This window comes from Phacochoerus africanus, chromosome 4 (genome assembly GCF_016906955.1).
Source record: "Phacochoerus africanus isolate WHEZ1 chromosome 4, ROS_Pafr_v1, whole genome shotgun sequence".
In the NCBI taxonomy this organism is placed as follows: Eukaryota; Metazoa; Chordata; class Mammalia; order Artiodactyla; family Suidae; genus Phacochoerus; species Phacochoerus africanus.
The window spans coordinates 116187029-116201052 of record NC_062547.1 but is presented as its reverse complement, the minus strand read 5'-3'; the positions used below and the strand labels follow the sequence as shown (position 1 = coordinate 116201052).

Here is a 14024-nt window from a genome sequence, read left to right as displayed (position 1 = left end):
AAAAATATGCTGCATAATTAATTTGATAAAAATGTTCATTTCAGCTCAAACTAGAAATACATCTGAGGTACTTGGAATTTAACTGTAATTTTTATAAGGAAAAAGTGTTCATTTGAAAACCAAAGAGGAGTTCTCTTGTGGCACAGTGGATTAAGGCTTCGGTCACTGTTGTGGGATAGGTTGGATCCCTGGCCTGGGAACTTCCACACGCTGTGGGTATGCACCCCCACCCAAAGAAAAACCAAAGAGAAATACTTTGAAAAAATATCATGGTAAAGTATTCAGTCTAATGTTACATTTCTTAAAATTCTGATATGAAATCAGTATTTTTTCCCTTGTTGCTTTTTGTCTTTGTGTATTAAAAGTTGCATTGTCTTAAATTGCTCAACACGGCAACTTTAAAATCTACATTGCAAATTACGTGTGCCTCTATTCTAAGTATAAGAAAAAGATACCTTAGTTTTTCAGAAATATCCTTAGTCCCTAGACAGTATATCTAAATAACCACCAAATGAAGGAAAAAAGGACTTTTTTTTAATCTTTTTAGGGCCGCACCTGTGGCACATGGAGGTTCCCAGGCTAGGGGCTTAATCAGAGCTGTAGCCACCAGCCCACACCACAGCCACAGCAATGCCAGATCTGAGCCGTGTCTTTGATCTACACACCACAGCTCACAGCAACGCCGGATCCTTAACCCACTGAGCAAGGCCAGGGATCGAACCCGCAGCCTCATGGTTCCTAGTTGGATTCGTTTCCGCTGCGTTACAACGGGAACTCCCGAAAAAAGGACTTTTATAAACAAAAATGTTTCCTTACTATAGGAAAGTCAGTAATGAATGATCTTATAATGGGATCTTATTCCCGCTCCATTTAGACATTTTTGGCACCAGCTTTTGGGATAGATTTTTCTAAATATTTGAATATAGAGTTTATCCATAAAAATGTTCCTATTTTTCAAGTTGTACAAGCTCATGAATAAATCCAACTTTATCTGAAAAATGACAAGGAATCAGTCTTTATTAGTCTAAGTCCTAGTCTTACCTCTTTTCTTCCCTAAATTTCTGTATTTCACCCTAAGTGTGCATCAGAAGGATTTATTAGGGAGCAGGTGAAGGAATGCATGTATTCCTCAGCATGAGTTTGTAAAATATTTTTCCAGGACTATGAAATGGTGGAATTTTGTGAAAGAACATTTTTGGTTATTTAGTAACATGGTGTGTATAAAGACAAGATTAAAAAAAAAAACAACAAAATATACTCTCCACATGAACTTTAGGGGCATATGGTTTCATAGCCCTTATTAAAATATGCTTCAATTTCTCACCATTATAAGTGGATTTTTTTTTTTGCACATATCATACAACTCTAACCTGACAATCTCCTTGTAAACAGTTTGAACATATTACTGAAAATAATGTGAATGTCATGGGAACACATCTTACAGTGCTACCTAGCATTAGCTGAGCAACAGTCCAAAGGAATTACCGCCTTGTGAAGAAATCCAAACGATGTAGGATGGTGAGGTTTGCACAGCAAAAACAATCTGTTACTATTTACTTCTAATGTGTGCTACTGGTCCCTGAAAGTGTATGTTTTTAAATGTTATGTTGTTTACTTGCAATTTCAAATTTAATTCATCTGTATTAAGTATCCATTACAAACCATAGAAGACACTATTTTTTCATAAAGCAGTCACATGCATTGAAGTTAGGATTACCAACTGAGATATATGTATTTTTTGCACCTCAAAAACAAAATCACGATAGTGCATATCATGCTTCCACACCTTCCCTGCTGAAGGACAAAATGTATAAAGTGCCAGGATTTGGCTCCCAGATTGGAAGGAAGCCAATTTAGTACTCTGGCAGGATCACATCATTCTGCTGAGCTCCAAATTCCAGAGCAGGGTTTTCTTGCCCTTCTTTGGGGGCCGATGCTTCCTCAACAGTCTTCAGCTTTTCCTCCACCAGGCCCTCCTCTATTTCCAGGTCAGCCTCCTTTATCCCATCCTCCAGTGCCTCAGACACCATCTCGGTGGCCTCAGTGGCACTTATATCAGCTTCTTTAACTTCCTCTACAACCTGCACCTTCATCAGCTCAGCCTCTGCCCCCTCAACTGCCACTTGAGCCCCATATCCATGAATTTCCTCTCCCTCCGGAAGAGCTTTAACATCTTCACTGCCATCCTGTGTTGGAGATGGCTCTTGGCTGGCCTTCTGGCTTTCCTGGATGCTGCCATGACTACTGCTGGCACTTCCCAACCGGGAAGAGGCCACCACGGCCTTCACTGCTGCCTGAGTGGAAACAGAAAAATGTCAAGGGTTACTTCCACTTAAAATCCCAGGTCTGAGCTCAAGCTCAATTTGGCATTAAGGAGCTTGTTATTATATGCTAGTGTTTAATCTTTCAAAGTACATTATTCTAAGATTGTCTAATGAAAACCTGCTTGGAGAATGAATGGCAAAATTTGTTTAATCTCCAATTAGCATATTTAATTATTTGGACTACTGAAAGCCTGAGTAAATGTACTTTCCTATGGATTACCAGTATTCAAAAATTTTATTTTATTTTTCAAAAAATTTTTAATAATAATTTTTATTTTTTCCATTATAGCTGGTTTACAGTGTTCTGCCAATTTTCTACTATACAGCAAGGTGACCCAGCCACACATAACATATATACATTCTTTTTTCTCACATTATCCTCCATCATAAGTGACTAGATATAGTTCCCAGTGCTATGCAGCAGGACCTCATTGCTTATCCATTCCAAAGGCAATAGTTTGCATCTATTAACCCCAAATTCCCAGTCCCTCCCACTCCCTCTCCCTCCCCCGTGGCAACCACAAGTCTGTTCTCCAAGTCCATGATTTTCTTTTCTGTGGAAAGGTTCATTTGTGCCATATATTAGAGTCTAGATATACGTGATACCATTTGGTATTTGTCTTTCTCTTTTTGACTTACTTCACTTAGAATGAGAGTCTCTAGTTCCATCCAGTATTCAAAAATTTTAGATTGTGTTTTCCAAAGTATGTGCTTCATGGCACACTAGTTCCATGGATGTTAATACGTACTATGGAGATAACAGAGTTTCACGGTCAAATTTATTTGAGAAATCCTGGGTTAAGTCAAGGTTATTTAATCTAGGGTATTTCAAATTAATTTGACCATGGAACCCTTTAGGTTTATTTTGTCTGTATCAGCCTGTAAGCAATTTCTAAACAGAACACTATTTTTGACACTCAGCTGTTTTCTGAGACGCCCTGCAGATAGAGCTAATCCTAAACATCATATGTGAGAGAAAAACATCTACTCTCTATCTCATATATTTATTTCATAAAAAGAGACATATTTTGGTAGATAGTTTCCCCTATCAGTTGATTTATTTTAGTTTTTGCCAAGTATGATAATTATTTATCTATATTACAAAATAGTTTTAAAAACTGTTTCCCAGTTTTTGCATATTAAGAAAGAGGACAATTTTCTGAATAAATATCAGTTTCCTGAAAATGTTCAAGCAGTGCAGCCCTAAGTGAGAAGCAATAATAATGTATTCATTTGGTGAGTGAATCTCAACATGTAACAGAATTCTCTTTATTAACAGTTAATTCTTATGAGAGGATTAACAGAACTCTAAGTGGCTTTTTATCAGCATTGTTGGGGTTTCAAAGCAAGATTTTTCTTGGTACCACAGGAGATGAATAATACTATTAGATAAATAATATAATTATCTTGGATTGTCAAGGTATGTGAGAAATCTGTTTTTTTTTTTTTTAATAAAACAAAATAAATGCATCTTACCTTGAGCTTACGCCGGGCATTGAATTCCTGGAGCTTCTTTTGAGCTGTATCCATGTGGACAAAATTGGCTGCTTTACCTGTGACCCACGGGTGCTGGAGAGCTTGGAAGGTAGTCAGCCTTTTCTTAGGATCCAACACAATTAATTTTCTGACCTGAAATTATAAAGAACCACAACTTTTTAGGTAGACTTCTGGGGTGATCTGGGCTTGCACCTCAGCTTATGAACTTCTAGGTCTTATTCTATTTCCTTGGCAGTACACCAGATATACATTATTATTCTATTTCCTTCACAGTATGCTATATATACATTAAAAAAAACAAAACAAAACCCTTTTAAGCCCCAGAGGTCACTGTGAGGACAGCTTCAGGTCCCGCTAACTGAGGAAGTCTGAGAAAGCAGTGGTGTGTGCTACCTGAGAGCCCAAACTGGCAGATAGCTTGCCCCTGGAGGTCAAAGAAACAAGTCCTGCCTTGCCTGTGGACTGGAAGTTCTTTGAAGGAAAACTAGCATCTGAATAATTCTAGGCTGCACTTTACATCACTTAGAATTCAGAACTTAAAATACATCTCAATGGAGATGGAATCATTCATGCATCCATCATTCTTTCTGTGAGGATTGAATGGCAAACAAAGAGGGTAGTATCATAGCCCTTAATGTTTACAGCATGAGTCTATCATCAAGTTCATAGGTCTCTCTAATCCCTTCAGGGTACTTGAAAGACTAAGTCAACAGCTGGAGTAAAAAGCAATTTAGAATCAAAGTAAAGATGTCAGTGGCTTGAGGGTATGATTTGTTTAAAGGAATGAATTCAAACCAGTGGTAACCCATTCTGGGAGGTTTACCCCTGCTTCTGAGGATAAGCAGACAATAAATTGCTAGGAAGATCAACAACCAAGATAATCCCCAACCATGGGCTCAGAAGTGGGGACCTGGAATGAGGCAGAGATTATGTGGAGTCAGGAGGCATGTTCAAGTCCTAACTTGTTCAAAGTCTCTACTTTTGTGACTTTATACAAAGACCCATATATGAACTGGGTGACTAAAAAGGCCCCTCTTGGGCCCTTTTCTTTCTTTCTTTTTTAAAAATGCTGCTCCCTGGCTGCATAAGGGAGGGAAGAAGGAAGAGAGAAGGAGGGAGGGAGAGAAAGAGAGAGGGAGGCAGAGAGACGGAGAGAGGGAGAAAGCAACAAGGGAGAGAGGGAGAGAGAGACAAAGAGGAAGAAAGAAAGAGAGGAAGGAAGAAAGGAAGGAAGGAAGGAAGGAAGGAAAGAAGAAAGAAAGAAAAACTCGCTAAAGATCAGAGAGATTCGGTGACCTTGTCAGGATTCAAGCCCAGAGCCTTGCCATTGTCCCAAAGTTCCTCTTATAATCTGACTCCCTTACTCATTGTTACTGGAGATTTTGCTCATGAAAGAACAGATGTGGGTTTTGCTAATAAGTACACATTTATGGGGCTCAAAGTTTCCTTTAGTCCCAAAGTTTTTTAAATTTATTAACCTACAGGAGGTCTAGTTGAATGAAGGAACATTGAAGCTAACCCTCTTATCTATCTAAATTTTATTAGGGATTAGAAAGAAATTGGAGAAAGAAAGAAAAATAGTTCTGAAAAAATACCAAATCCTAGTGGTTAAAGATTTGGCATTGTCACTAAGATTTGTTCCCTGGCCTGGGAACTTTTGCATGCTGCAGGTGCAGCTCCCAAAAGATTAAAAATAAAAAATAAATGGAAGGAGGACTAAATAAGGTGATTACTGCTGATGTTGGTGGCAGTTACTCAACATGTATTATATCCCTTAATTCTCCCAACAATTTAGAGATAGGTAACAGTATCCTAGATAAGAAAACTAACACCTAAAGAGGTTAGGTAACAAGGCCAAGGTCATACCTACAGTTTATAAGAAAGTGGGTACTTGAATCCAGGTGTGTCAGACTTCAAGAAGCCTTGGTCTACTTCATGATTCACTGTTTCGTTCAATAAACATTTACTGAGCCTGTACGTTTATGTCCATATGGTACTAAGATTTGGGCACACATGCTTCATCCTCTCCCAGAGCTTACAACCCAGTTAAGAGAACACCTTTGAGCCAGTATATATAAATGATGACTACCATGAAGAGGAAGTGCAAGGGGCAGAGGAACAGGTGGCAGAAGGAACAAACCAATTGTGAGAATGGTGTGCGGGAGATGAAGTCTCCCAGAGGATGTCACATGGCAGCCAGGGCTTGAAGTAAGAGTTTCCCATGCAAAGAGAGGTGTGTGTGTGTGTGTGTGTGTGTGTGTGTGTGTGTGTGTGTGTGTGTGCACGCACGCGCGCATGTGTGTAAAGATGGAGAGGAAGAATGAGGAAGGAAGGAGGAAAGACCTTCACAAAGAAGAAGAAAGAGCAATGGCTCATGGCCAGAGCTACCCTGATAAGGGACTGGAAGTCTGAAGATCTTGTTAAAGATTTTGGATTTTTATCCTCAGAGACTTAAAGCACAAGAGTGACATGATGCAAATGATTTATAAGACCATTATTCCTCTGGATCCTGTGTGGAGAGCATACTTGAGAGAGCACAATAGAAGGCCATGGACCAGGAGAGGATGGGGGCTTAGACTGGGATAGTGGTGGTAGAGGTGGGAGAGAAATGGATGGATTGAGGAGCTGTTTAGGAGTGTGGGGCCTGATGTGTGGGAGAAGCTGGGGTGACACACGACACATCACATGTGCTGCCTCCCTTCCCAACCACGCTGGAAAAGCCATGGCCCATAGGGAATCTGTTTTCATGGAAGAACACAGATGGTAAGTAGGGAAAAGAGAACTACATAAAGGGTCTGGAAACCTGCATCCTTACTTAGCTCTTAATGATACCTTTCTGCTGGGAACCTGTGTGAACTGGAACAGTCACTTCATTCTCTGGGCTTTAGCAAACTTATCTTTAAAATGCAAGGAAGATTAAATGACTCTTAAGATCTCTTGGAGATCTAACATTCTGTGATTCAAAAGTCGGCTTTAGTTCTTTCTTTATGGTTTTGCTCTAGAGGATTGATGGTAAATGTTTCAACTACACGCCAGTATCCTCTTTATTTTAGAATAGGTGGGCTAAATCCTCAGAGGGTATGTGTTTCCGGAATGCAAACAAACATCACTGTTACCTGAAGTGATAAGCCAAGTAAAACAAACAAGCAAAAACCAAACAAATGTACAGTGTAACTTGTTTATAATGCCAATCATGTGCAATGGGACTTGAGTTACTAAGAGGATATCTTAATAAGTTTGAACATTTCAAGAAGCAATGTTGTTTTACTCAAAGTATAACTAATCTATGTAATTGTAAACCATTTTAAAATAGAATTCTATGTAAATTATGTTTGGATTAATCCAGCACAGCCACCTTCATAAGTAGGGTTCTACACTGACTAGATGGTAAAAACTCATTAAAATGCAGCAATTTGTAATTTCTGATAATTTAGCTAGTGATGAATGAAACATACCTAGTTTTCATTATCTATAAGGAAAATGCATTCATGTGCATTATTTTATTACAATACTTTACAATTTAAAAATAAATAAGATTTTAAGGGGGGCAAATTTAAAAAATGGCACTGCCCATTAATTACCTAAGAATTAAGAATGAATGTAAGAGATTTAGTTTCATTTTGTTGTGGTCACACTTACCAAATCCTTCGCATTTAGAGACACTTCATCCCACCAGGGGGAGATAAAGTAATATTCACAATTCAGAATTCTCCTGAACATGAACTGATCACCTCTTTCATCATAGAATGGTTCAAATCCACAGAGTCTACAGGGACAAAAGAGAGGTAATAAAACGCCTTTAAAAGCCTAAGTATATTTCACCAAGATTTGGCAGAAATTTAAGAGTGTCCATTTTCACAGCTTCCTGTTATGAATGGAAATCTGCTCAGCACAAGTACGTAATTGCCTTGATACAATCCACTTTTGATTGTATAAACACCTAGTCATATCTTCAAGAAGTAAGAACAGATGCATAACCAATCTAACATTTCTATAAAAGGTATAATCATTTTAATGATTATGACACAAAACAACAACAATAATAGCTAACACTATTATAGGCACTATGCTAATGACTTTTCATGGTTTTTTTTTTTTATCACCAGGAATTGAGAAGACAGACAGATTGATTAGAGTTCCAATTGATTACAAAATGGAAAAGTTAGGATTTCGAGAATAAAAAGGTAAAAGGTGGAAGAAAAGTTTTTAGTCATTTTTATTCAGCCCTATTCACTGAATTCTTCCATAGAGATCAATAAAGTATTAGATTTCTAGCCCATTCCAGTTTGGATTTCAGAGTGAGCAGAGATAGGAGTTAACATCATTGTCAGCAATGGCCTTTGAAGACTTACTACAATCAGCAGATGCAGCCAACAGAGGCAAGCAGCCTCACATCCCCTCGACCTGGTATGTGACCCTCACTTTTGCACATCTCAAAGACATCTCACTATGTTCACCTTCATCTTCCACCACAGGTCAGCATAAAAATGTATGAGAAAAGTGAGAAGAAAGAAACAGAGCCATCTCTGGCATCCTAAAGAGAAGAGACGAAAAGTGAGTTGTTGGTTTGGGACCACCAAGCTTCCACTGTTTACAGGTCTGTGGAGGTTCTGAACTCATTAGAGATCAAAGGGGAACTTGGAAAAAAAAAAAAAGTCCTTGCCAGGGCATGTGTTGCATTTGACAAAGAATGGGGGGAAAGATGAATAAATTAAAAAACGTTTCCCCCTGGACAGCTGCATGCAAAGCAATGAAACGAGAACACACCCTCACACCATGCACAAAAATAAACTCCAAATGGCTCAAAGACTTAAATATACGACAGGACACCATCAAACTCCTAGAAGAGAACATAGGCAAAACACTCTCTGACATCAACATCATGAATATTTTCTCCGGTCAGTCTCCCAAAGCAATCGAAATTAGAGCAAAAATAAACCCATGGGACCTCATCAAACTGAAAAGCTTTTGCACAGCAAAGGAAACCCAAAAGAAAACAAAAAGACAACTTACAGAATGGGAGAAAATAGTTTCAAATGATGCAATGGACAAGGGCTTAATCTCTAGAATATATAAACAACTTATACAACCCAACAGCAAAAAAACCAATCAATCAATGGAAAAATGGGCAAAAGACCTGAATAGACATTTCTCCAAAGAAGATATACAGATGGCCAGCAAACACATGAAAAAATGCTCAACATCGCTGGTTATAAGAGAAATGCAAATCAAAACTACCATGAGATACCACCTCACACCAGTCAGAATGGCCATCATTAATAAATCCACAAATAACAATGCTGGAGGGGGTGTGGAGAAAAGGGAACCCTCCTGCACTGTTGGTGGGAATGTAAACTGGTACAGCCACTATGGAGAACAGTTTGGAGATACCTTAGAAATCTACACATAGAACTTCCATATGACCCCGCAATCCCACTCTTGGGCATCTATCCGGACAAAACTCTACTTAAAAGAGACACGTGCACCCGCATGTTCATTGCAGCACTATTCACAATAGCCAGGACATGGAAACAACCCAAATGTCCATCGACAGAGGATTGGATTTGGAAGAGGTGGTCTATATACACAATGGAATACTACTCAGCCATAAAAAAGAATGACATAATGCCATTTGCAGCAACATGGATGGAACTAGAGAATCTCATCCTGAGTGAAATGAGCCAGAAAGACAAAGACAAATACCATATGATATCACTTATAACTGGAATCTAATATCCAGCACAAATGAACATCTCCTTAGAAAAGAAAATCATGGACTTGGAGAAGAGACTTGTGGCTGCCTGATGGGAGGGGGAGGGAGTGGGAGGGAGTGGGAGGGATCGGGAGCCTGGGCTTATCAGACACAACTTAGAATAGATTTACAAGGAGATCCTGCTGAATAGCATTGAGAACTTTGTCTAGATACTCATGTTGCAACAGAAGAAAGGGTGGGGGAAAAAATGTAATTGTAATGTATACATGTAAGGATAACCTGACCCCCTTGCTGTACAGTGGGAAAATAAAAAAAATTATAAAAAAAAAAAAACATTTCCCCAAATTTTTCTTCAAACTGGCTGGGTTGGTTGTAGTACATCCTAATGTAGGGGGTTTCTAGAAAGAAGCAATTTCTCACATCCTTTTGGTCAGGGAATGCCCTGTTGGGAAAGTCTCTGCCTCTTTCAAATATCCTGAGGCCAGCCAGGAAAAGCCAAGGCTGATTTTGTTTGTTTGTTTTTTGTTTTGGCTGTACTTGTGGAATATGGAAGTTCCCTGGACCAGGGACTGACTCCAAGTCACAGATGTGACCTATACCACAGCTGTGGCAATGCTGGATTTTAAGCCACTGTGGGTGTTGAGGCCTGGGCTGTGCAGTTTTCCTCTCCCACTGCAGTGCTTCACACACGGAATCCTGTTCCAGCATAAGGATGCCCATAACTTGCCAAGGAGGCAGCTCAGCCTTACCCGGCCCTCCTCTGCCCTACACAACAGTAGAAAAATAGAGCTTGTTTTTGGCTAGTCATAAAGAAATTAGCCAACTTCCCAGGCTTAGTTTAGGGAACTCTAATGTTTCCCCTTGTGGAAATCTAGAAAGAAAAATGACAGTTCAGAAGAAACAGTAGTCAAATGCCTTTCTTTCATCTCAATCATGTCAGCAAATTTGAACACTGGTGACAGAGGTAAAGAGTTTGTGTTTTCATGGAGTTCCTGCTTTGTGCAAAGGGACTATCAGTGTCTCTGGAGCACTGAGACACAGATTCAATCTCCAGGATGGCACAGTGGGTTAAGAATTTGGCGTTGCTGCAGAGGCAGTATAGGTCACAACTGCAGCCCAGATCTGATCCTTAGCCTGGGAACTCCCTATGTCTTGGGGTGGCCAAAAATTGGGGGAAAAGTTTATATATTCAGCCTCAAAAGCCAGAACTGGAAGAAATGTGACAGAGAACAGTGTGTGCATGTGAACACACACACACACACACACACACACACACAGAGAAAATCCTTCAGAAATGGAAATATTTGAATGCTGACAAGGATAGTTTAAGAGGACATTAAGGTTATAAGGGCTGGAAGTGTGAGTGTATTATACAGGGCAGCTCCAAGCCATTGGGCAGAATTGGAGGGCTGAAAGCTGAAAGAGTTTGAATCTCTGATGTTATCTGATTCTGACCAGAGAACATTAGCAGTTGCTTTTTTCTGTGGGGACAAAGGGTTTAGGTGTAAAAGTAGAAGGATCAGAATTCCTGTGAGAAATAACAAAATGGTCTTCATTTTCAGCCTACTGTCATCCTTAGAAACAGCAAAGTCATTTAAAAACAAAAAGGAGTTCCCATTGCAGTGCAGCATTAATGAGCCTGACTAGTAACCATGCATGTTTGCTCCTTGGCCTTGCTCAGAGGGTTAAAGGATCTGACGTTGCTGTGAGATGTGGTATAGGCCAGCAGCTGTAGCTCTGATTAGAACCCTAGCTTGGGAACTTACACATGCCACAGGACCGGCCCTAAAAACATTTGTGGGGGAGTTTCCTGGTGGCACCGTTAAGTTAAGAATCCACCATTGTTGCTGCTGTGGCCACCATGGCTGCTGTGGTGCAGGTTCTATCTCTGGCCTGGGAACTTCTGCATGTGGCCAGCATAGTCAAAAAGAAAAGAAAAGAAAAGAGAAAAGAAAAGAAGAAAAAAAGAAACAGCAAGGTCATAGTACAAAATACCTTGGTGGAACTTTTAATAATAATAAAGGAGGTACCTAAACCCAATGGCATGATCCACTGGAAAAAAATGTTCCGATGAGCTTGCCTGGTAGACTTCATCAATTATTAATGAACTACAGATTAAATAAAAAGTCTGTAGCCTTAGGGGCTGACAAAAGATAGAACAGAACTAAAGGATATGAGTTGTGAGCAACATTGTTATTTGCATTTTGGAGGCTACTACTTCTTATTCAACCAATACCTATCAACTGATGACCTTAAGTGAACTAGGGGTAAGAAACTTGACAGATTTTAAAATTATTTTCAGTGTTATAATAACATGCTTCTCAAAGAGCCACATTTCTCCCCTTAGTTTCCCCATATCAGTGATCACTGCATGGAGTTTTAATCATCCTAGTTCAGTTTTTCAGGGCAAATGTTACTTAATTTCCTACCTCCATCTCTCTGAGTTCTTAAATATTCTTTTTTCTTTTTCTTTTTAGGGCCGCATTTGTGGCACTGGCACATGGAAGTTCTGGGTTAGGGGTCAAACTGGAGCTGCAGCTGCCAGCTTACACCACAGCCCCAGCAACACCGGGATCTGAGTGGCATCTACGACCTATGCTGCAGCTGGCAGCAACGCTAGATCCTTAACTCACTGAGTGAAGCCAGGGATGGGAACCCACATCCTCATGGACACTATGCTGAGTTCCTGACCCACTGAGCCACAATGAGAACTTCTCTTGCATATTATTATTATTATTTTGCTTTTTAAGGCAGCACTGCGGCATATGGAAGTTCCCAGGCTAGGGAAGTCCTCCTCTTGCATATTCTTAATGTATCCACCCTTCTCATAACATTTCAAAATAAAACGATAATTGGGCAGTCAGGTTTACATTTTGGAGGCAAATCTGTATCATTATTTGCAGTTCAGTTTTTCATTTAACATCACTAAGAATGATATGTCACCTAAATAATTCAAGAGACAACATTCTTTGGCAGCATAAAAGTGACCTCAATATAAGCTGAAGGAATTCTATGATGTGGCCTTGAGAATTCATTTTAATGAATTAAACATTTAGTGTGGCAAACAGCCATTACCCAACAGTTTGCACTTTCATAAGAAAAAGCATGATTCCCTACACATTCCCTACATTCTTCTCAAGCTTTAATATATTCTGGAAACACAGGTCACAAACTGATCACTGAAAATATCTTTGACATTATATGATAGCAGACATCTATTTTATGGGTTGCTTGTTAAACCTTTTTGTGGTCACTACCAGACAATATACCAACCCAGGTGAACTTAGAGTTTGCTAATTTGCTTGAGGGACCCAATCTTGGTTATCCCCTTCCTAGCTCATATTACCTAGGCAGTGCACTAAGAGTACTTTCAAATTAGCCAAACCAAACCAAACTTCTTTCTATTATGGACTACACTGTGCTCCCCAAAATTCCAGTGTTGAAGCCCTAACCCCTCATTGTGGTGGTATTTGGAGAGGGAGCCTTTGGCAAGTAATTAGGGGGAGATGAAGTCATGAGGGTTGGATCCTGTAATGTGACTAATGTCCTTAGAGGAGAAGAGATCAGAGAACCTGCTGTCTCTTGTTGCCATGTGAGGACTCAATGAAAAGGGCACTGTCTACAGGCCAGGAAGAGAGCTCATACCAGAATCCGACCTACTGGCATCCTGACCTGAGACTTTGAGCCTCCAGAACTATATAATCACATGCCTGCTATTTAAGCCACCCAGCCTGTGATATTTTGTCACAGCAACCTTCCTTGAGCTAATATACTTTCTTCTACACTCTTCAAGATTTTTCTATGGATTTGAAAATTACAAGTTCCAACAATTAACTATGCAGTATCTTCTAACTGACAACCAAAGCTACCTGCTGTTTTCTCTTTTTAACTTTCAGTGGGTAGGTCTTTTTTTTTTAATTAAAGTATAATTTATTTACAGTATGCTAATCTGTATTGTACAGCAACGTGACTTGGTTATACACATAGATACTTTCTTTCCTCCTTTTATTTAATTAATTAATTTATTTTTTTAAGGGCCAAACCCATGGCATGTGGAAGTTTCCGGGCTAGGGGTCAGAACTGGAGCTGCAGCTGCCAGCCTACATACACCACAGCCACAGCAACACCAGATCTGAGCCGAGTCTGTGACCTATACCGAAGCTCTCAGCAACATCAGATCCTTAGCCCACTGAGTGGGGCCAGGGATTGAACCCACATCCTTATGGATACTAGTCAGATTTGCTACTGCTGAGCTACAAGGGGAACTCCTATAATTTGTTTTTTGTATTCCTTTCAATCATGGTCTATCCCAGGAGACTGGATATAGTTCCCTGTGCCATACAGTAGGACCTCACTGTTTATCCATTCTAATTGTAATAGTTTGCATCTACTAACCCTAAACTCCAAGACCATCCCTTTCCTTCTCCCCTCCCCCCTTGGCAACCACTAAAATCTGGAACAAGACAAGGATGCCCACTCTCAATACTTCT

General features: G+C 39.7%; 1 protein-coding gene across 1 annotated transcript in view; it reads right to left on the bottom strand.

Annotated features, from left to right (window-relative positions):
- Positions 1-1271: 1271 nt before the first annotated feature.
- The window catches only part of CAMK4 (calcium/calmodulin dependent protein kinase IV), a 224195-nt gene continuing 211442 nt past the window's right edge, over positions 1272-14024 (bottom strand). Inside the window, exons 9-11 of the mRNA XM_047778407.1 lie at positions 7461-7587; positions 3801-3953; positions 1272-2294 (exon numbers count right to left, since the gene is read on the bottom strand). Of these exons, the coding sequence (XP_047634363.1) occupies positions 1854-2294; positions 3801-3953; positions 7461-7587 (721 nt within the window). The 3' untranslated portion in view covers positions 1272-1853. The remainder of the gene's footprint in view (positions 2295-3800; positions 3954-7460; positions 7588-14024) is intronic.